We start from the raw sequence: 23019 nt of genomic DNA on the forward strand, positions 1-23019 counted from the left end.
TAGAGAACAAACTGATGGCTACCAGTGGGGGATAGGTGAAATAGTTGAAGGGGGTTAAGAGTACACTTATCTTGGGGTGCCTGGGTGGCCCAGTCGTTAAGCGTCTGCCTTCTGCTCAGGTCATGATCCCAGGGTCCTGGGATCGAGCCCCACATCAGGCTCCCTGCTCAGCAGGAAGCCTGCTTCTCCCTCTCCCACTCTCCCTGCTTGTGTTCCCTCTCTCGCTGTCTCTCTCTCCGTCAAATAAATAAATAAAATCTTAAAAAAAAAAAAAGAAGAGTACACTTACCTTGATGAGTACTGAGTAATGTATGGAATTGTTGAATCACTATATTGTAAACTAATATAACACTGTATATTAAACCATACTGGAATTAAAATTTTAAAAATAAGCGATCTTTATTTCTTAGTGAATTTTGAATTTTTATAGTTGAAGGTGTGCCCTCTTGTGGACCGTTCAGTGATTTCACATAAAAGCATTTTCTCTTCTATTTCAGATTAAATCAATCATGTATCATCAAATGTGTTATGGCCAGAAGTTGAGACCTACATCTGACTGTCATAGTTCTTTAAGACCTAAACCTCATTTAGAAAGAAATAAAATCTCCATTGTTTGATTTTTCATTTCCAATATCTTTGTGTAGAAAATAGTCTCATGGTATAGGCTACAGTCTCAACCTCTATTAGGGGCTTAAGATAGACTGTTTCTTTTGCAGTGGAAAAGAGGGTGAGAAATAAAATTTTTTGGTGTGGGGACGTGGATTAGTAACCCAAATCATAGCAGCACTTGGAAATTTCTTCCATGGCCTCTCTGTAAAAAAAGAAAAAATTAACTATTAACTCCAGGACTCAGGACTATTTTTTCCTGATGGAGCTTGTATTTTTGCGTATTTTGTTAAGATTAGACATTGTATAACTACTCAGCAGGCCTCTGCTAGTCAATTTAACTATAATAATCAGCTGGGACCTTTTAAAGTAATATGAGCTTTTGTTAAAGTTGGTTTGTATAAAAATGCATGTGAAATAAATTGGTAAGAACAAGGAAGAAAACTGATTATAGAAATATATAAAGTTTTACTAATCATTATACTTCTCAGTGAACATACACATACTCTTTAAAATGAGTTTTGAGAGACCCTAAAACTTCAGCCTGATTTGTGACTTCTCTTTCTAGTAGTACTTAATAATGGAACTATATTCTTCTATTACATATTATATACATTAGGATATAGCTGCGTTACTGGAATACACATAGGAATAATGCACATTTATTGGTATCCAGCATGGTGGCTGCAGGGAGCTCAGGGTTCCAGAAGCAAAGCATGTGTCCAAAGAGAGCATTAGAGCTGTGCTGTGCTTTTTGCTTTTATTTTGCATTTCTCTTATTTAATGGAAATAACTTAGAACTATAGAAAAATAGAAATGTTTTAAAGAAGTGAGGGGCACCTGGGTGGCTCAGTCGGTTAAGCGTCTGCCTTCGGCTCAGATCGTGATCCCGAGGTCCTGGGATCGAGCCCCGCATCAGGCTCCCTGCTCAGCAGGGAGCCTGCTTCTCCCTCTCCCTCTGCCTGCCACTCCCCCTGCTGGCGCACTCTCTGTCAAATGATTAAATAAAATCTTTTTAAGAAAAAAAAAGTGAAAATTTTCACAGTGTGGCTGATTGGGAACTGTTTTTGAGCTAGGATTTGAGGAACATCTTTTGGGAGTATCTTAGAATGTGAAAATTTTGTTCTTGAATACATTTTAGGCAGTGAAAAGGAATATGAAGGTAGCTTGACTAGTGAAAGGATTCTGCTAGAGAGGTGCCACTCTCAAGGGAGTCACTGTTACCGGTTTAAAATAGTAAGTAGTACAACGTAGATTTATTTATTTACTTATCTGGCTATTTAGGATTTATATTCTACTTGTTTCCCAAAAGAATTTGAGGCAGCTTATACTGTTCGATGTAATATAAACTGAGACAATAAAAATATTCTGGTTTTAAAACCCTCCTTCCCTCCCCACCCAAAAATAGTATAATAATAACATTAGCAAGGAAGAAAGGTGTTAATTAGCTAAATATTCTACATGTATAGAATTTCGGTTGATTTATAATGTTATAATCCTGCAAGATGACAACATAGTGTAAAGAATACTGAACTAGAAATCCAAACATTTGTATTCTAGTCTTGACTCAGTCAATTACTAGCTGTGAGACCTTGAACACACAGTTTCTCTGAGGGACAGTTTCCTTACCTTTTACCTTTTGCCATAGCAATGTAGATGTTTCACAGTTTTATGTTCTTCGGATACTCATGAGAATATAAGGTTTGGTTAGAAACATCTGAGTTCAGATCCCAGCTCTGTTCTGTCCTGTCTGTATAACCACAGACAAAGCGTTTAGGCTCTGAGCCTTCATTTTTGCATCTGTGAAATAGAGATAATCTTCATAACCCTCTGACTTTGGTAACAATTAAGGAAAGGTATATGTTAATGTCCCACACATAAGAAGTGCTAAAAAAGTCTCCCCCCACAATGTTACCTTGTATCTTGCCTGTCTCCTACTATTACAATTTAACTGTTATCAGTCCTCTGTGGATCATTTTCATAACTATAGCTGTAATTCTGACCATTTTTTGTCAGTTCTGGAATTTCCAACTTTCTACTTTAGACATCTCCAACTAGATGCTCAATAAATGTTATCATTTCTAGTGTTTTTCACTACTAAAGAATTGAAGTTATTCAGACAAGATTGTACACATTTCTTGGCTATGGGGTACACTCACTGGCTGTCCAGGAAAGTTTATCTACCATCAGATTGTGAGAGCACCTTTTATTCCAAATCCATCCCAATTTGAATATTATTATTATAACTTCTACCAATAATTTTTTATTTGCATTTCTTTTGTTTGTATGAAGAAACCATAAGTTTTAAAGTGAAATTAAATGAGCAAAGAACTAGAGCCTTTAAAAATCTTGTCAAGTGCTTAGATGTCCACATCAGATTCATATATAATGGGTTGAAATGAGAATTTACCATAATATCTTATACTAATTAAGAATTATTTTAATTAAACCAAGCCATTCTAAAATAAACTGTAAATGATTTCTTAGTTTGTATTTGATTTAGTCCTTAGTATTACAAAGATTAGGTTTTATTCCTTACTTTTCACTACCAATATTTATTTCAGCTACCTTATCATTTAAGTAATTGTGGGTATGTATGCCTAGGACTGCTATACATATTTGTAATACTAAGGTGAAATATATACTCGAATTTCAAATAATTTATAATACATCTTTCAGAAGTGGGGATTATGGGTGTTATTGAAGACACCTTTTCCCTAATTCACCCTTGTTTCTCCTCTGTTTTCCCATATGTGTGTTTTTCAGTTAGTAACACTACTAACTTTCTGGATCACTTACTATATGCCAGGTAGTATGTCAAGTGATTTACATGCATTATTTTGTTGCATTCTCATCACCACTCAGGAGGTGGGCTTCTATATTCACTCTTCTATTTCTTTCAGTTGGCAACTTTGAAACTGCTTTGCCTTGGTTGACCCACAATTAGACATTTTACCTGGAGTCACAAAGCAGTGTGCAATGTAAACTTATATTTCCATTCCTACCATCCCTCTCAGTGTTGATCTCAACCCACTAATTTTATTTTATAATCCACTAATTGGTCACCATTCACAGATTTTAAGTAAGTAAAGCACTGCCTTAAGTGACAGTTCTAAAGGACTCATTATAATCTCCTTTCCCATTTGGTTACCATTTCCTTCTGAACACATTGTTCCCCAGAGATAATGACTTTCAGCTTCAGTTTCAGCAGTTTCATGAAAGACAGTATACTTTCACAGAGCCAGGTAGACCAAACACTGCCCAACCCAGAGCCAGAAATGTCATGTCTAGTTAGTTAGAGTTCTGTATATTCATTTTTAGAACTCTAGGAATGCTCTTTCTTGATGGACTCTGGTCACATTCCAGCATAGGCAGCAGCATTTCCACAAATTACTCATATTTATCAACATCTGTGACTTTAGCTAAAATTTTAAGTCCATTTCGACCAAAGTCTTCTGCTGTTCTTCAGAAGCTTGGCTTCCAATGAAATCAGCGTAGTTCAGCAGTGAGGTATAAATATATTTGTCAGTAGTCACCTACTCGGTCTATACAAGCTCTTTAAACCGAGGAAGCATTGTTGCTCTCCTTTCTTTCCCCACTTACTTCCAGTTTTCAGTTGACATCACAGTATTAACATGCCTTGTTATATCACTAAGAAAAGCACAACAATCCTGTGGTTAGATTTATTAATCTCCTAATTTATATGTGGTAACTAATTAAATCATTTTTGGACTAAAATACTCCAGGCTATCGTTGGGTCGGCTTTACATGTTACTTGGGATTTAGGAAAACAGAATAAACTTGGTTAGCCCACGATAGAACCCTCTAGCAGATTGTTCTCTATTGGTTCCCGTCCTCTGAATTAAATAAATAACATGGTCACTTGTTACTTAATCTGCTTGAGTATGGCAATTTACATTTACAACAGTCATACAAGAATAACAAGATGTTTTTGTGCTGTTCTGTACATAATTTGCATGCAATTGCTTTTTTCCATTAATTACTAAGCATCAACTGTAACTTTTTTATTAGCCTAAACTTAGAAAAAAAATCTGTTGCGTTTTGTGTTTTGGTGACTTCTGTCAGGTTTTAAATTTTTTTTTTTAAGTGCTTGATACAACTGCTAAATTTATAGTGTTTCTTTAAATTTCTTTAGTGTTGTTAAAGAATCAAATTAATAACTTCAAAGAGTAAAGTCCACAGTATAGCAAGGACAATTATAAGATAGCCAGTAGTAATTATATCTTTCCTATACCTTTTCCTGTGCTATTTCCTATACTATTTCGTTTCAGCAGGCTCCTACTAGCAAACTTTATGTCAGTCATTCATCAAAGGAAAGCAGTCAAGTTGTTTCCTTGGCTGGCTACTAGAAAAGAATGTACATATAAAGGACACAACTGTAAGGAAAAAAAAAAGAAATAATTACTAAAGAGACAAGGTAGTTGTTACCTTAGAAGGAACTAAGGTGTTGACTTTTCAGATGGTCATTCTATGGATATTTACTTTATAACTCTGTTAAGCATACATACATGTTTTATGAACTTCTGTCAACATATATCTATAATAAAAGTGAGGGAAAAAAATTCTTAATTTTAGCTACCTGTATACTTCTACTTTTATTTTTTTTTTTAAGATTTATTTATTTGAGAGAGAGTGGGGGGAGAAGGGCAGAGGGAGAGACTCTTTCAAGCAGAGTCCCCACAGACTCCCTTCTCGTCGTGGGGCTCGATCCCACGACCCATGAGATCATGACCTGAGCTGAAACCAAGAATCAGACGCTTAACTGACTGAGCCACCCAGGTGCCCCTATATACTTCTACTTTTAAAAAAATTTTATTTGCAAAGTTGCATTAAGATATATGAGTAAGAGGAGTTATTCGTGTTATATCATTTCACTGTTTTGAAGTTTACAATTCAGAAAACTTAAAGGTTCTTTTAACTAACAAGGAAATAGAATCTCAAAAAATGTTTAAACTGAAAATTGTAATTTAGTTTTCTATTGTAGCACTGTGTTTTAGTTGACATGCAGACTTCTATTTACTGATGAACTTATAAAGTTATTTAATAAAGGCATATCTTTGATTAATGTGCACATTATTAAAATTTGTATACTTCAAAAAAGGTTCTTCAACAAGGACACTGTTAAAGGAAAGATAAAGGTTCCAGAAAGCCACATGTTGAAATTAAGATGAGAAAAATTTGGGGACATTGAACAGAATGGAAAACGTATTCAGGAATTTTACAGAATGTCTATACACACAGACAAACACGGAATTACATTATAAAAACTGAATATTTAAGTCAGCTAAGTCATACAGGAACATTAAGATGTTAAAGCATTTCTCTGCCCTTTCTGTGGTTATGTATTAATTATGTGATTGGTTGATATTAAGAAGCATGCAGTGGTAATTGGGAATACAGGGTAAGTATATGAACATTATATAAGAATGAAACAAGACAAGTTTCAAAAATTGTCACAAAGGAATATATATTTACAAAAGAATATTGATTGAGCTATAAGTGAAGGTTAGATTAAGGTAGGCTTTTAGCTGAATTTGTCTGAGGTTTCATGAAGTAGTAGGAACTTGCCCTAGATCTTGAAGAATTACAGGATTTGGACTAAAGTATGGATGGGCTATCTAGGTAGGGAGATATATAAGGAAATAAATAAAAATGTGAAAACACAAGGTAGGTTCAAGATAATCTGATCAGCTTGATTGAAGAGGATGGTTTATGTAGAAGAGTAGTGAGAGACATAGCTAGCAAGGCAAGTTGAAGCTAGATTTTAATGTGTCTATGATATGGAGAATTATAGTGCTTGTCAAAACTGAGTATCCCAGTTTAGTAATGTAGCCTACTGGTTACACGGACTCTTGAACCAGATTGCTTGGGTTCTGTTCTTTCCTCCACAAGTTACTTTAAACTCCCTGTAAATTAATTTCCTCATCAGTAAAATTCAGAAAATAATAGTACCTACCTTACATTATTGTTGTGAGAACTAAATGAGTAAATATATGCAAAGCATTTTGCAGGGCCTAATATATGGGAAGTATATATGAATGGTAGCTATTATTGTTATATAGATTAAGAAACAAGAAAAACAGAAAATCTTTTTTTTTTTTTTTAAGATTTTTATTTATTTATTTGACAGAGAGAGACACAGCGAGAGAGGGGAACACAAGCAGGGGAAGCAGGAGAGGGAGAAGCAGGCTTCCCGCTGAGCAGGGAGCCCGATGTGGGGCTCAATCCCAGGACCCTGGGATCATGACCTGAGCTGAAGGCAGACGCTTAACGACTGAGCCACCCAGGCACCCCAGAAAATCTTATTTTTTATAGACATTTCCCTAATAGTATTATATTTGACATATTTTTACAAATAATTGTCTGTTTTTTGTTGCAGTGTTTGGGAAATGGGAAGTAATGACAGCTGGCACCTGAACTAAGTACTTTTATAGGCAACACCATTCCAGAACTTCAGGATGAATGGGGATATGCCCCATGTCCCCATCACTACTCTTGCGGGGATTGCTAGTCTCACAGACCGTAAGTTTGCTTGATTTATCTAGTTTATATTCTATTCTGAATTAACAATGATTTTAAGAGAGACTGTAGAAAAAATTATTTGTAATTGTCATAAATAACAAATTATTTAAGATACTAGATTTTGAATGACAAATATCATCATTTCCTTTGGTTTATTGGCGTGCATGTGAAAGTAACAAAATTAGTATAGTCAGCTAATAGAGAAGACCTTCACTTCTGTTTCATCCTAAGGATGCATTAAGAAATGGTGGTATTTGTTTGTTTAAAGGTCTTACATGATAAAGGGATAAATGCAAAAGTAAAGACCAAAGATGAGACAAAGCATTAAAGAAAAATCAAAACTGAAGAAGCATGGATTTGCATATAGGAGCAAATGTAGACTTTTTAAAAAGCACTTCTAGAAATAACTGAAACTGTCCTTTAAAGAAGAAGGTTTGATAGCCCAACTTAATCTGATTTCTTAGCAATGGTCATTTTGGATGTCATCTTCAGTAATCTGTTGGAATTTGTCATAGATATCAGCAGCCCATTTTACTCTGATCATTTAAGTTCAAAGAATTCTGTCATTCTTTTGAGATTTACTTAGTGTAACACAGTTTTTTAGGGACTCTTTCTTATGGTAGCCCACTCTAACTCTTAATTCTTAATCCCTGGGTAATGGTACAAAAACAACCCATAGTGTTAGTCCCTATGTCATCCTATCTGAGTAAATAAAGGGAAAAAGAGATAGGAGAGAGAAAAGTAGAAGGTGAGGACATCACATTATGCAAACGTTGGGGCTTTATAGTAAAGGAGCTATGAGGAAATAACTTTAAGAAGTATTTTTATCTGTGTTCAGTAGTCCTTAATATTATTTTCCTGTTGTTAATTTCCACCTGGTTTTAATGGGAATAAAATAGTTAATAGCCTATAGCTTTGGGGTTAGGAAACTAACATGGCTAATTTGTGAAATCTGAATAAGAAAGTGGTGGAATTAGGATAATGCAGGTAAGAAAACTTCTGAAACTGTGTTTAGTTTTTGTTGTCACTTTGTTACAGGTAAGGCACAAATTCATATGATATGTAGAAGTGCCAAATCAGATATACTACCAGGGATTTATTTTTGGTTGTCCTCCCCATTATCTCAACTGTACCTTATATTTTAAAAGTTTGCCCAATAAACCCTGTTTATTAAGTAATAATTTGTTTCCTGTATTTTTATTAATAAAAAACCTATTATTAGCCACTGGGGCTGAGCAGCCTGTTACACTGTATAGGTATTAGAAATTAAGCCAAAAACAAAGATACTTTAGTTAACTTTCTTAACTTTTACTTTAGACAAATGAATAGATTTCCATTATGTGAAGAGACAGTAAATAGCTGGATTTAAACTACTATATAAACATTCATGTCCTTTTGTTTTCTGTTAGACTAGAATAAAGAGAGGAGAGAACTATTTAGGAATTTATAACTGAAAGCATAATTCCTTAGATAGTTGGCTTCCACCAGAATCCCTATTCCATAATGAATGTTCTTCTGCTAAAGTGATCTATATTTTTTAAATATATACTTAAGCTTTTTAAAAACATATTACTTGTGTAGATATCAGGTGAAGAGTTGGGTATAATTACTTGGTTTATTTATGTGGGATTACTAGTGATTCTGATAAATCTCAGAAGCAAAAATAAATGAGATTAATTAATGTATTCTCAATTCTTAGAAGTTACTTTTTAACCCTACCTTTTTGGCTTCTCATTTATTAAATGAATAAAGATTTAAGATATGAAAAGTCATGCATATAAAGGAGTTGAGTTTTATTCTTAGGGACTAATAAACTCTTTTATTGCCCAAGTGATGTTTTAGGGTTTTACAGAGTTGATTGGTTTTTTTGGGGAGAGGTAGAATGCCTTTTGATAATTTGTCCCATTGATATTTATAACTTATTTTTAATCCCAAAATACTTGGAAGCAAATATTTTATAAGCAAATAATATAAAAAGACTTCTTACAGGCACTCAATTTCTAATAATCTGATTTTATTCCAAATAGTCCTGAACCAGCTGCCTCTTCCATCCCCTTTACCTGCTACAACTACAAAGAGCCTTCTCTTTAATGCACGAATAGCAGAAGAGGTGAACTGCCTTTTGGCCTGTAGGGATGATAATTTGGTTTCACAGCTTGTCCATAGCCTCAACCAGGTATCAACAGATCACATGTAAGTATAATTTAAAAGTGAAAGGTTTTGGTCTAAGAGAGTCAGTATTCCTGGTTTTATCCTTTATTTCAGAAAATTTACAAACAGTTTAATTTTAAAATATATGAATGGGGCACCTGGGTGACTCAGTGGGGTTAAGCATCTGCCTTCAGCTCAGGGCATGATCTCGGGATACTGGGATTGAGCCCCCACATCGGGCTCCCTGCTCAGCAGGGAGTTGGCTCCTCCCTCTCCCTCTGCCGCTCCCCATGCTTGTGCTCTCTTTCTCTCTCTATGTCAAATAAATAAATAAACAAAAAAACCCTTTTATTTAAAAATAAAATATATGAATATCCAAATGAGCCTTACAGTGAGATTTAAATAGGCCATAGTTATTTTGAGACAGTAGTTCTGACCCATGTAGCTATATGAAGGTCTTTTCAACTCTTTGAATAATTTTGGGATTCGTCAAGGTGGATCTGTGCAAGGAGGTCTAAAGTTGCTCAAGAAGCCGTCTCCTCCTTGATAATGCTAGAGTGATTAGAATTCCCAAATACTACTGACTATAATCTGTTAGCTTTATTTGGAATAGGCTCACATACTTTCCATGGGAAGTTAACCAAAACTCAAGGACTGACTCCATGGATGGCTACTACAAAATTGGGAGTAATTTTTCCCAGGATTTATCATATCATCTGAACCTAAGTGTGTATTTTCACCCAGTAGATTTTTAAAAAATAATATAAACATAAATTATATAGCTTATTTAGAAAATTTTTGCATATGAGTATACTTTAAAAAATTTTTACTACAGAACTAGTACATATTTATAATATCTAAACAACACAAAAATGTATAAAAAGTTAAATCCCTCGGGGTGCCTGGCTGGCTCAGTCGATAAGAGCATGTGACTCTTGATCTCAGGGTTTTAAGTTCGAGCCCCACATTGGGTGTAGAGATTACTTAAAATCTTAAAAAAAAAAAAAGTTAAAACTCCCATTCTTATCCCTTCACATCTCATTTATACAGTGGTACTCATGTATCCTTTCTTTAATTTTTGCTTTTTATTTTTTTAAGATTTATTTATTTGAGAGAGAGTGTGTGTGTGAGGGGTAGGGAGAGGCAGAGGGAGAGAAAGAATCTTCAAGCAGACTGCCCGCTGAGCAGGGAGCCCAACACAGGGGCCAGTCCCAGGACCCTGAGATCATGACCTAAGCCAAATCAAGAGCTCAACCGACTGAGCCACCCAGGCGCCCCTAATTTTTGCTTTTTAATTTAAAGATTCATTATTTAGAGGAATGAGGATAAAGCACATTATAATGGAGACATGATGACTCTTACAGTAATATACTAAATGTGAATTTTCTGATGGAGAAAATGAGAAATAGTAAAAATCAGAAGGAAGTCTAATACTAATATTTTGTCACTCCAGAAATTCTTCAGTGTCTAAATATTATATCACTTCTATATCTATACATACTTAACAATTATCACCAAATATTTAAAAAGATAAGGGAAATAGCACATATACATTTATGATTTATTTTATGGAAAGCTGCTTTAAGACTGCCCCCAGAAATTTATTGAAATTTATCATTGGACATCATTTTTATACATCTTTGTTATTAGGTTTAATGAGTGGAACAGAGACCTATAAAATGTAAAATTAAAAACACTATATTTAATTTTATCATTTAAGTTCCATAGTTGTAAATTTAATTTGCTACTTACTTTTAAGTTTATTGAAAATTACAACTAAGCTTAACCACTTGCTAGGCGGTTTTTTTGCTCCCTGATGACTTTATTTGAGAAAAGAATATTAGATGGAAAAGTTACATAATCTCTGGGTCTTGTCTTAACCAGTGTGGCAGCATTATTTCATTCAGAGGACATTCTCAAAAAGGCAGGCTCATATTCAAATGTAAGAGAGAAAATATATTCCAAGTCCGAACATCAGCTTCTGTGCATAATTATCATCATTGTACCCTTTCATTATTTTGAATAGTTTAAAGTTGATTCTGTTTTCTACTTTGAAACTAATATGAACATTCTTAAATAAACTCATAGTTCCATAAAATCATGTTCAGGGCTTTTTTTTTTTTTCCTCTGTTTAAAATAGGGAAACAAAGTTTTCCTTAGAAGAACTCCTCCCTGTCATTTTTGCTAATTCTATGCCAGGAATAGCATCTTCAAAAATCCATGAAGTTGTTGGACATCTTTTGTGATTTTTTTTTTTTTAATGCTATAAGTTCTTGATTTTCTACCTCAGTCTTTTCTGAATTTCACTAGTGAATTGCTATCTAACTAATATAGAATAGGGGATTCTTAATCACTATTCTCATTTTTTATGTTTATTTTTTTAATTCCAGAGAGTTGAAAGATAACCTTGGCAGTGATGATCCAGAAGGCGACATACCAGTCTTGTTGCAGGCCGTCCTGGCAAGGAGTCCTAATGTTTTCAGGGAGAAAAGTATGCAGAACAGATATGTACAAAGTGGTGAGGTTTTTCATTGAATTTCATATTGTACTTTTTGTGGGTCTCTTGTCAGAGCTTGTTTCACATGTAATTAAATTCAAGTGTCTCCTTTAATAAGGTAGCCTATCATCATTGAATGCTGTGTTGATAAGTTGATACCTTGAATCCAGCCAAGAACAAGAAGGAAACTAAATGGATGTTAATATTCTTGCAGTTTAATATGTAACTAAATTCCTTGGGAATTAGACAAAGCTAAAGCATATTTTGTTAGATATTTCAGAATGCATTCGTTTACTTAATCAAAGAGGTTTAGAAGTCTTTTTTTATTTTAGAAAATCATGGCATTGGTATGAAAGGAGTCTTTTCATTAATCATATAATAAAAATATTTGCAGAGCTTTTCAACATGCAGTATTTGTATAACTAATTATGCCAAGTATTAGTTTTAGTACTGATGATTACATTCATAGTTATATAGTAAATTGGTTTAACACTTCTGTCGCCTTAGCAATAGAAAAGTAGGTTTATAAGTATTACTAAGGAAAAATCTATTTATAATAAATAATAACTAATAAATAATATAAAAAGCATAAAAATATGATATTTCAATATAGATAAAATTTGTATGTAGTCAGGGAGTACCCATGAGCATTTGTACTGAATCTTTCAAGCCCAAGTACTTATCTGGCTCTCAAGATTAAAATAGTCAGAAGGGAGTAGTTTAGACAACTCAGGCCCAGCTTAGTAAACTGATGAATTGTATTCAAGAATATTGCTGGGCGCCTGGGTGGCTCAGTTGGTTAAGCGACTGCCTTCGGCTCAGGTCATGATCCTGGAGTCCCTGGATCGAGTCCCGCATCAGGCTCCCTGCTCAGCAGGGGGTCTGCTTCTCCCTCTGACCCTCCCCCCCCATGCTCTCTCTCTCTCTCTCATTCTCTCTCAAATAAGTAATAAAATCTTTAAAAAAAAAAAAATTGCTAGATTTATTGGCAGTACCTCCATGAAGCCCTCCACTCCATTTCCTAGTTTTGTCTTGTTTTTTAAATAGTATTTGTTAATTTTGTGTATTTGAGTGTGAGTTGTGTTTTTAAAGCAGTTGCATATTGTCCATTCCCCAAAGTGAATCTATGGAAATGCTTCTTCCCAAACTCCCCTTCCTGCAAATTGAAGGCAGGTCTGCAGGACAATACTGTATGTTCACCAGAACCAACAAGCTAGGTTGCAGTAGGAGGAGACAGATAGTAATGGTGAGAAGTAAATCTAGAATTAAATGCTCTGGAAGAATGTTGTAATGAAAGAAAATATGGAGAGATCATTGATTGGAAGAAAAACTTACAGGATAGGAGCATTAAGCATAAGATAATGTGAGTAGATATAAAATTGAATAAAGGACATCTTCCAAAGCTATTTATACTACATTTTGTAACATTTTTTTAAATATTTAATTTGGGTAGTAAATCACTCTAATAAAAAACTTTGAGAAATGGGTGCCTGGGTGGCTCAGTTGTTTAAGCGACTGCCTTCAGTGCTCAGGTCATGAACCTGGAGTCCCAGGATCGAGTCCCGCATCGGGCTCCCTGTTCAACGGGGAGTCTGCTTCTCCCTCTGACTCTCCCCCCTCTCATGCTCTCTCTATCATTAGCTCTCTCAATAAATAAATAAAAATCTTTAAAAAAAAAATTTTTTTTTGAGAGTATTTACCTTTCAGTCACACATTTTGTATTTTATACTACATGCACTTATATTTTAGTCAAAAACATTGATTTCTCCATATCATACTTTGTGAAAACATAAACTTAGCATTAAAAAATGAATTGATTCATTGTGTGTTATGATTTTTTTCTAAGCGTTTCCCTGGTGATATTTGGCTTTAAAATTTAAAAGGGTGATTCTTGGTTGCTAAATGTAAATGTGAGTCACACATATGGAGCAAATTTAATAATATGCAAATCACTTTATTCATAGTTCCTTGGAACTTTGAGATAATCAGAAAGGACTGTTAGAAATTTCATTTGCCCCCTTTTTAAAATAAAGCCATTGCTGTCAAACTAGTAATTCTAGCTTGTCTCAGACTGTTAATTCAGGGGAAACATTTTTTTAACTCTCATCTCATAGAGGATTGCCCTCCCTCTCAAAAAAAAAAAACAGTAATTATAGTAATTAAATTATTAAGCTATGGAACATATGATTTACTACTGAATTGAGTTGGAAGAGAAAGCTCAGAAGTTAATTTAGACTGCATATAAAAGAAAACACATTATTAGTGGTAGATTCTGAGGTGATTTTGAGCCCTCGTCTCATTCAGCTGCTGTTTTAGAACTAGAATCCCTACTGCAGTATTACTGGCAAATGAACATGTAACTTCTGTTTGAATGTTTTTGGTGAAAGGCACTTTTCATATCAGTAGCAGGAAATGGAATTTGGGAATATAATGTGATGCTTGTAACTTCCCAAAAGATTAGCTATACATATCATAAGAAAGTTCAGGGTCAGTCATAGATTTTATCTTTAATTTTAAAATGTCTAAATAACTGAATTTTTCTGCATCTCCTATATAACAAAATGTCATTTGTGTAATAATTGAAGGAACAATGTCTAGCTTAAAAAGAAACATGAGAATCTGAAAGCTATCCTCACGTTTTCATTCTTTAATCAAATATTCATTTAATCCTTACTGTGTGGCAAAGGATTATTGTGGAAGAAGGAATAGGAGCATTCTGTTTCACTTCAGAACATTCAGATGGAAATTGCAGCAACTCAAAACTTTGGACCCCTCAATAAAATAGTATTCTTTTAAAACTGAGATCTGAATCACAGTGAAACAAGTAGTGTTGTGAAATGAAGCTTCTAAAGACTGGAGATGTCTGTAATAAAGTATTCCATGTAATGGAAAAACTACCCAACGACAACCTGTTGTAGGAGGAATTGTGTAGTATTTGGTCAGTATAGTATTTGGTCAGAGGTTAGATAAAGTGACTTCTAAAGCTTCTTTTCAAAGAAAATTAATAATGGAATTTGGGAATATAATGTGATGCTTGTAATCCCCAAAAGATTAGCTATACATATCATAAGAAAGTTCAGGGTTAATCATAGATTTTATCTTTAATTTTAAAATGTCTAAATAATTGAATTTAAATTAAATTAAATCAAAGTAAAGCTAAATGATAGGACCGTAAGTAAGCAAATAAAAAAAAAATTTTTTTTAATTAAATACCTGTCTCTGAACAGAAAGATCTTTTGAATGTTTGTGATAGAGCAATTGCTTTAAATTATTTAAAAGACATTTTACCATTAAAAGAAAATAACATGTTTTCCATTTTTATGTGCTATGTAGGAATGATGATGTCTCAGTATAAACTTTCTCAGAATTCCATGCACAGTAGTCCTGCATCTTCCAATTATCAACAAACCACTATCTCACATAGCCCCTCCAGGTAATATATGCATCATTTTATGAAGTACTGTTTTCTGTGATGAATATGCTTGTGAATACATACCTTTAGGTAATGGTGAATTATATGTAGTTGAAAAATTAAAATGCTTAGCTTTAAATAGTAATTCACATGAACATTTGTCTTAAAATGTTAGATGCAGAAATGCTCTAATATACTAATTGAAGTAGCTACCATCTTAGTAACTTAAATTCATAAAGACAAAAGAATGTGTTAAAATAATGTGTTTGAGATAATAAAATTTATAGAGTAGAATTTAGGGAGCATGACTTTATCTTAAATGGATACTTTTATGCAAGTAAAATAAATGAATTACCTGTTTTTACAAATTGTTTAGTGTAACTCTTAAATTATGAATCATGAATAATTTTTATATTCTCTGTTTTTCAAAATTTACTGTTTGCATAGATTTGTTTTATACAAACCAGAGTTTGGAGAATTTTATGACAGTAAAATTTCAAGGAATAGCATATTTATTTCATTTCCTGATATTGTTTATTTGGATTTTGGGTTTTAGCCGGTTTGTGCCACCACAGACAAGCTCTGGGAACAGATTTATGCCACAACAAAATAGCCCAGTGCCTAGTCCATATGCCCCACAAAGCCCTGCAGGATACATGCCATATTCCCATCCTTCAAGTTACACAACACATCCACAGATGCAGCAAGGTAAGAAAGTTCGTTGTTTATTTATAGGGAATGCCTATAATTTCAAGCAAATTTTTTTTTTTTTATAATTTTTAAAATACAAACTAAAACACTATCCTGAAATTCATCATTTGGGAGGTAAAAGGATCCCTGTCATATGATTCTTTGGATTAGGTTATTATACAACTGAGTATAGTTACGAAATTAGAAAATGTTCTAATTTTTCTTAATTGGGCTTTCTTCTTACATAGCACTAAAGCCAAAGAAGAATTATGTTTTAATTGGTAAAGTATATATAGTGTGAAAATTTTACTCTGGAGTAAATACAGTGCTGGTAGAGAAAATCTTAGATGCAAAAATTTCTGGAATTAGATTACTAGTTCTCAGTTGAAATTAGTTGATAATATGTCTTTTTAAGGCTATACTGCTTTGGGGGGGGGCAGTGCCTGGGTGGCTCAGTCATTAGGCGTCTGCCTTCGACTCGGGTCGTAATCGCAGGGGCCTGGGATGGAACCCCACGTCGGGCTCTCTGCTCGGCGGGAAGTCTGTTTCTCCCTCTCCCACTCCCCTTGCTTGTGTTCCCTCTCTCACTCTCTCTCTCTCTCTGTCAGGTGAATGGATAAAATCTTTAAAAAAAAAAAGTTATATTGCTTTGGGGCATACGTCATGGCTTCTAAGTAATTTTTTATTAGTAATGTAAATCAAGTATATACTTAAAGTAAAAAAGTATATACTTTTTTTGAAAAATTTTAAGAAGTACAAAAGGGAATATAAAAATTTGTGTTTTTGTCCCCCATAATTAACAGCAAATTTTTAACATTTGCAGTCAGTTATTAGTTCCTGTGTGTATTCTTCTTTTCTATTTTGCATGGAGTCAAATGTCCTTTATAAACTTTTTAACTTACAAACTTTTAATTTAATCATCAGTCAAAACAGCCATCTTCTGGTCTCCCAAAACTAGATAATGAAATATTAGGTTGAGATATTTTATACACTAATTTAAGGGAAAACTAGGAGGCAGATGACACATTTGGAATAGATACCTCCAAAATTAGAGAATTTAGATTGAGTGCTGAACATGAGTATGTATGTATTTTGTATGTTCTTGATACTTGTGAAATATTAGTATACTCTGGCACACAAAGGTATGAGGAACATTTTAACTGTAATGAAAGGAAAATGTTAAAAGGACACATTTGGGGGCACCTGGGTGGCTCAGTCAGTTAAGTGTCTGCCTTTGGCTCAGGTCGTGATCCCAGGGTCCTGGGATCGAGACCCACATAGGGCTCTCTGCTCCGCAAGAAGCCTGCTTCTCCCTCTTCCACTCCCCCTGCTTTTGTTCCTTCTCTTGCTGTCCCTCTCCCTGTCAAATAAATAAATAAAATCTTTAAAAAAACGGACACATTTGTTTCTTAGGGAAATATCCACATACACATTCATATGTGTAGGAAAGAACATAAGCTTTTACTCTGATTACTATTGTTTTTTAAACAAGATAAACCCAGCTTTTTCAGAAGTTGAAATCACAAAATCAAAAGCGAAATATTAGTTTGAGCATCTGCCTGTTAGTAATGAGTTACTTCTTGGAAATTCTCAGATATTTGAGAAACTGAAAATATTACTCAGGGATTAGCCCCACCTGGATATTAAGGTTACCATAAATAAGAAAATGTAGTGTGGTAGGCACAAATGGATAGGTAAATGGGACAGAAAAGAATCCAGAAATAAGGTAAATATATATATGGAAATTTAGAGTATGTGGAAGGTAACATTTAAAATTTTTTTCAACCTGTTACAAAATTTTAGCTGTGTAGAAAAGTTGAAAGATAAGCACAATGAGCCCCTTCGTCAACAGGCATCATAACTCTTCGCCATTAAATACATCTGCTAGGAAGAAGGAAGTTATATAAACACTAGATGTAATAATTCACCTCTAAAAAAATTAAGAACAGTTCTGTACTATCATTTAAAATGCAGTCTATATTCAGTTTTCACCAGTTGTCCCAAATATGTCTTTCTTACCCTTTTTTTCTCTTCAAAACGTGATCTGATTAGAGATGTGAATCAAAATTAAAATGAAATAAAATTTTATATTAACTATTAGTAAACATTTTTTAGTTATGTGATATCTAGTATCAACAAATGTACAGGAAAATTTGAACTTCCTACATTCTTCATAGGGATATAAAGTGGTACAATCTTTTTAGAGAGCATTTTGACAATATCATAATTTGAAATGTATATGCATCCTTTAGTAGTTCAAATTCTCCCTCCCTTAAGAAGAGGGAAGGGGATAAAACATACTCAGTTTTATCTGTAAGTTCTACCATGTGCTGAGACAATTAGTTATTTATATGGAAAAAAGTAAAATTGAATTCCTATCTCAACTACACAGAAAGATAAGATGGATTAAAGACCTAAGTGTGACAAAAAACAAAACTGTAACATTTTAAAAAGAAAATGTAGAAGACTATCTTTTTATGTTTTTGTTAAGGAGGGAATCTCAGTGGCCAGTATACATGAAAAGATGCTTGGCTTCACTATTAATCAAGAAAATGTAAAAATTAAAATGAAAATCAGAGACCTTTCCCATTCTCAGAATGACAAACATTGTTGACAAGGATATAGAGCAGTAAGAACTCTCATATACTACCAGTAGAGTACAAATGGACATAAGTAATTTGGAAAGCTATTTGTTAAAATTTAGTAAGGTTTAAAAATATTTAGTAAGGTTTACAAATGGACATAAGTAATTTGGAAAGCTATTTGTTAACATTTAGTAAGGTTTAAAAATGAACCTGGGTGGCTCAGTCAGTTAAGTGTCTGCCTTCAGCTCAGGTCATGATCTCAGGGTCCTGGGATTGAGCCCCACATCGGGCTCCCTGTTCAGCAGGGAGCCTCCTTCTCCCTCTCCCACTGCTGCTCCCCCTGCTTGTGCTCTGTCACTCTCTCTCTGTCAAATAAATAAATAAAATATTTTAAAAAATAAAAACGGGCCTATCCAGCAGTTTCACTCCTAGACACATTTATAAAAAAGTCCTGTACAAGAAGAATACAATACAGGTACATGTATACATGTACAAGAATATGCATTGTGTTTATGACAGCAAAAGTACTGAAGCAATCTAAACATTGAATATAAGAATGGAATATTGTGTACATTATGCAGCAGAATGTATCTGTTTATTTAAAATATGTGAATTTGGGGCGCCTGGGTGGCTCAGTCGTTAAACGTCTGCCTTCAGCTCAGGTCATGGTCCCAGGGTCAAGCCACACATCGGGCTCCTTGCTTGGCAGAAAGCCTGCTTCTCCCTCTTCCACTCCCCCTGCTTGTGTTCCCTCTTTCGCTGTGTCTCTCTCTGACAAATAAATAAAATCTTTTAAAAAAATAAAAATAAAATATGTGAATTTAACACTACATATGTAAAAATGGGTAAATTTCAACATATTGAAATAAGCAAGTTAGAGAAGGATATATACATACATATAGCATACCATTTATATAAAGTTATATGTGAAACAGTGCTCTGTATTATTTAGGAATATATTCATTTATAGTAAAGGCATAAAGGTAATTCATAGAGTAAACTGTGAATTCAATATGGTGGTTACTTTTATGAAGTGAGGGGGAGGGAACAGAGGAGAGGAATATGCAGATATTGGAGAGCTTCAGCCTTATCTGATGTTTTATTTCTTTTCAAAAATGGGTCTGAATGATGTGGTACAGTGCTAAGATTTGATCAAGCATTAGATAGTACATGAGTGCTCATTATTATTTTCTGTAATTTCTGTATGCTTAAAATATTTTGTGAACAATCGTTATTTTAACAGTTTATTTTTATACAGCCTTTTCTTTTTATTCTTATTAATTTCAGCATCAGTATCAAGTCCCATTGTTGCAGGTGGTTTGAGAAACATACATGATAATAAAGTTTCTGGTCCGTTGTCTGGCAATTCAGCTAATCATCATGCTGATAATCCTAGACATGGCTCAAGTGACGACTACCTACACATGGTGCACAGGCTAAGTAGTGACGTATGTAATATATTAGTTATCATTGAGGTAATAAAATAGTGTTAATATTTGTTTCATGACCTATTTTGATTCCACAGTTTAAATGGTATCTACTGTATATGAGGTTATACCATGTCTGAGAATCTAGCTCTGAACAGTGTGGTTCCTATACCCACAGAGCTTAGTCTAGAGTAAGATTGGTAAACTAGCCAGTAGTTTGAGCTACAACTAAAAATGGCTTTTACATTTTTAAACAACAACAACAAAGAACAGTATGTGACAGAAATTATATGTGGCCCACAAAGCCTAAAATATTTATTATCTCTCCCTTTACAGAAGTTTGCCAATCCTTGCTGTAGAAGTTTTGGTTCTTAATGAAATATAGTTTCATTTTTAAATACTTGTTCACACAAAAATGTTCCTTTAAATAATGAACCTTTATTAGTACATAGTTCTTTTTCCCTCTAGGACTTGCACATAACTTTATTCCCTGAAATTTAAGGTTGCTTTGATGTTTTAAGATATTCCACATACTGGAATTGGTTTTGTGGTATCATCAGATAAGTTATATGTTACTGGTTTGGTGGTATTACCAGATAAGTTATATGTATATAAGGATAACAAAGATGACCGTGAACTCTGCCCTCTAGGCGTTTATAGCCTGGTAGGGTGTTCACAGCTCCTTTTGTAGAAAATAGTAAACAAAAATGGAGCATAGTAGTAATACCAGTTTTCTTATTCATTGCCACGCATAGGCTGTTGATTCTTTTGGATACAATTTCAAATCTTCTAAGATTTACCATGAAGAAAACAGGAAAGTGCAGAAGAATTATGCTTTTGAATACCAGCACTTTACTTGTCAGTAGTTTATGTCTTTTATTGGTCTGTTTAAGATTTCTCTAAAGCCTCTCCTATCATTTAAGGTATAAATTTTATACTCTATTCTTAGGATGGAGATTCTTCAACAATGAGGAATGCTGCATCTTTTCCCTTGAGGTCTCCACAACCAGTATGCTCCCCTGCTGGAAGTGATGGAACTCCTAAAGGTATTATAGTAACTAAAATTTCCTTCAGCATTTCATATACATACACACACACACACACACACACACTCACACACACACACACAGACACACACTTTTTTTTTTTTTAATTGGGGTGGGTGAGAGAGAATTTTAGCAGGCTCCAAACGCAGGGCTCAATCTCACAACCTTCAGATCATAACGTGGGCTAAAATCAAGATTTGGACACTTAAAATGCAGGCGCCCTAGCATTTCCTATTTCAAGTTGAGTAAAGGGCTCAAACTTCTTAGTTGCAGATACCAAAAACTGTTCTTTATTGTTTTTCATTTATTGTGGGAAAGAAACAAACCTGTAGTTATCCCTATAAACTTTTGATAGTGTTTTCAGATATATACAGCATTGTTCTCACTGTTAAATCCAATCGTCTTTCCAGACCACAGCCTTCTTAACCTCTCTTGAACGTTTGAAATTATTGATCTACTTTCCCCATCATCCAGCTTCCCAAAAAAAACTTATATCAAGTCCACTGGTTTTCCTCATACTTATTTTATTTCATTGTTTTTTTTTTTTTCATTAGCTCTTCTATCTGCTCTCTCATTCCTCAAGATTTCTGTCATTAGACTTTTTAATCTCCCATTATACTTTTCTCCTTGGCTGTTTTACTCAGTTTTGATAATAGCATTGATTACTTTTATGAACAGGATTGCCAAATCAATGTCTTTGGTTCCAGTCCTGTGTCCCAAGTTGTAATTATTGTTTCCAAACAAAATTTCCTCATGGCTAGCTGGTATTTCAAATTCATTTTCAAGATTGTTCTCACTGTTCTTTTTGCCATTCAATTTAATTTAATGCCATTCCAGTCCTGAATCATCATTAAGTTGTCTCTCATCTCTCATGTAGTCACTTGTCAAAATCAGGCCTATTCTGTTTTACCTCTCTAAATGTCTTACACATACTTTCATTTCTGCTTATTAAAATCCTATCTTTTCAAGTTCTAAGTTAAATGGATGATCTTCCATGGATCCTTTTCTCCTAATCTTCTTAAACCATTCATTAGTTTAAATATTTTCTAATAACTTATTGTGTACTATTTTATGGACATGAATTTTATCTTCAAATTCCCAAAGAACCTCGTGTGGACTTTTATATATACTAGATTCATAAAATTGTGAATTTAAGTCCAAGTTTGAGCTTTTTTTTAGAAGTACTTAAAATTAAAGTGTGATAATTTGAATTACCTGAGTTATTGGAAGAGAATATTGTATTCCGTGTTAAAGAATTAGCTTGTAATTAATTGCAATATATCTGATAATAAATTTTCTCTATCCATGAGAATTTCTAATTATAGCCTTCTAAATCATGGACTGGTATGCCTCTTATTATAAAGATATTTTTTTCACAGATTGTCTCTAATCAAAGAGTTGGAACACATTCTTCCTGGGGTGAAAGTTGAACTTTCATGAGCCATTCTTATTCTATAATTCTATGAATTTTCAGGGATAAAAATAACTCAGCTTATGAAAGAAAGAGCAGCTTTCAGAATAACTCTATTTGTAGGGTAGGCATCAAAGTTAGGTACATATCTCACAAGTATTGTCAGAGTGAGAAATTATTCAGACTGCCAGGGAGAAGTAACAGTGGGATAGCTGGTTGATCTAGATAATCAGTCTATTTTTCTTCTAACTCTTGAGGATGGATGGATGGATGGATAACTTTAGATAGAAAGAAAAAAACTTTAGAACAACTTCTTGAACACATTATTCATCAGAAACCTCTACTTCTGTTCATGAGGTTGTTTTCCAACTAGTTTTGAAGGTTGAATGCATTGTCAGTCTAATTTGATTTATAGATGAACTGTTGGAATTTAAGTTTGTTCTAAAATATATATAATTAGTCACAAAAATTTTAAATACAAAGACAATATGGTGTATTGAATTCAGATGTTAGAAAAATCTGGGTTTAAATTTTTCAGGTTTGCTAGCCATATAACTTTGGGCAGGTTGCTTAACCACTATAAGCTTCATGTTCCTTTCTGCAAAATAGTAATAATAATACAAATCAAGGTTGTTGTAAATTATTTAAATG

The 23019-nt window shown here is 33.8% G+C and overlaps 1 protein-coding gene across 5 annotated transcripts in view; it reads left to right on the forward strand.

Moving 5' to 3' along the window:
- NIPBL (NIPBL cohesin loading factor) overlaps nucleotides 1-23019 on the forward strand; it is a 200222-nt gene that overhangs the window by 83747 nt on the left and 93456 nt on the right. For all 5 annotated transcript variants that reach the window (XM_036074669.2, XM_078066647.1, XM_078066650.1 and 2 more), the window contains exons 2-8: nucleotides 7007-7149; nucleotides 9177-9342; nucleotides 11691-11818; nucleotides 15131-15230; nucleotides 15766-15917; nucleotides 19772-19932; nucleotides 20861-20957. In XM_036074669.2, the coding sequence (XP_035930562.2) occupies nucleotides 7086-7149; nucleotides 9177-9342; nucleotides 11691-11818; nucleotides 15131-15230; nucleotides 15766-15917; nucleotides 19772-19932; nucleotides 20861-20957 (868 nt within the window). In that variant the 5' untranslated portion in view covers nucleotides 7007-7085. The remainder of the gene's footprint in view (nucleotides 1-7006; nucleotides 7150-9176; nucleotides 9343-11690; nucleotides 11819-15130; nucleotides 15231-15765; nucleotides 15918-19771; nucleotides 19933-20860; nucleotides 20958-23019) is intronic.

Source organism: Halichoerus grypus, chromosome 2 (assembly GCF_964656455.1).
Source record: "Halichoerus grypus chromosome 2, mHalGry1.hap1.1, whole genome shotgun sequence".
In the NCBI taxonomy this organism is placed as follows: Eukaryota; Metazoa; Chordata; class Mammalia; order Carnivora; family Phocidae; genus Halichoerus; species Halichoerus grypus.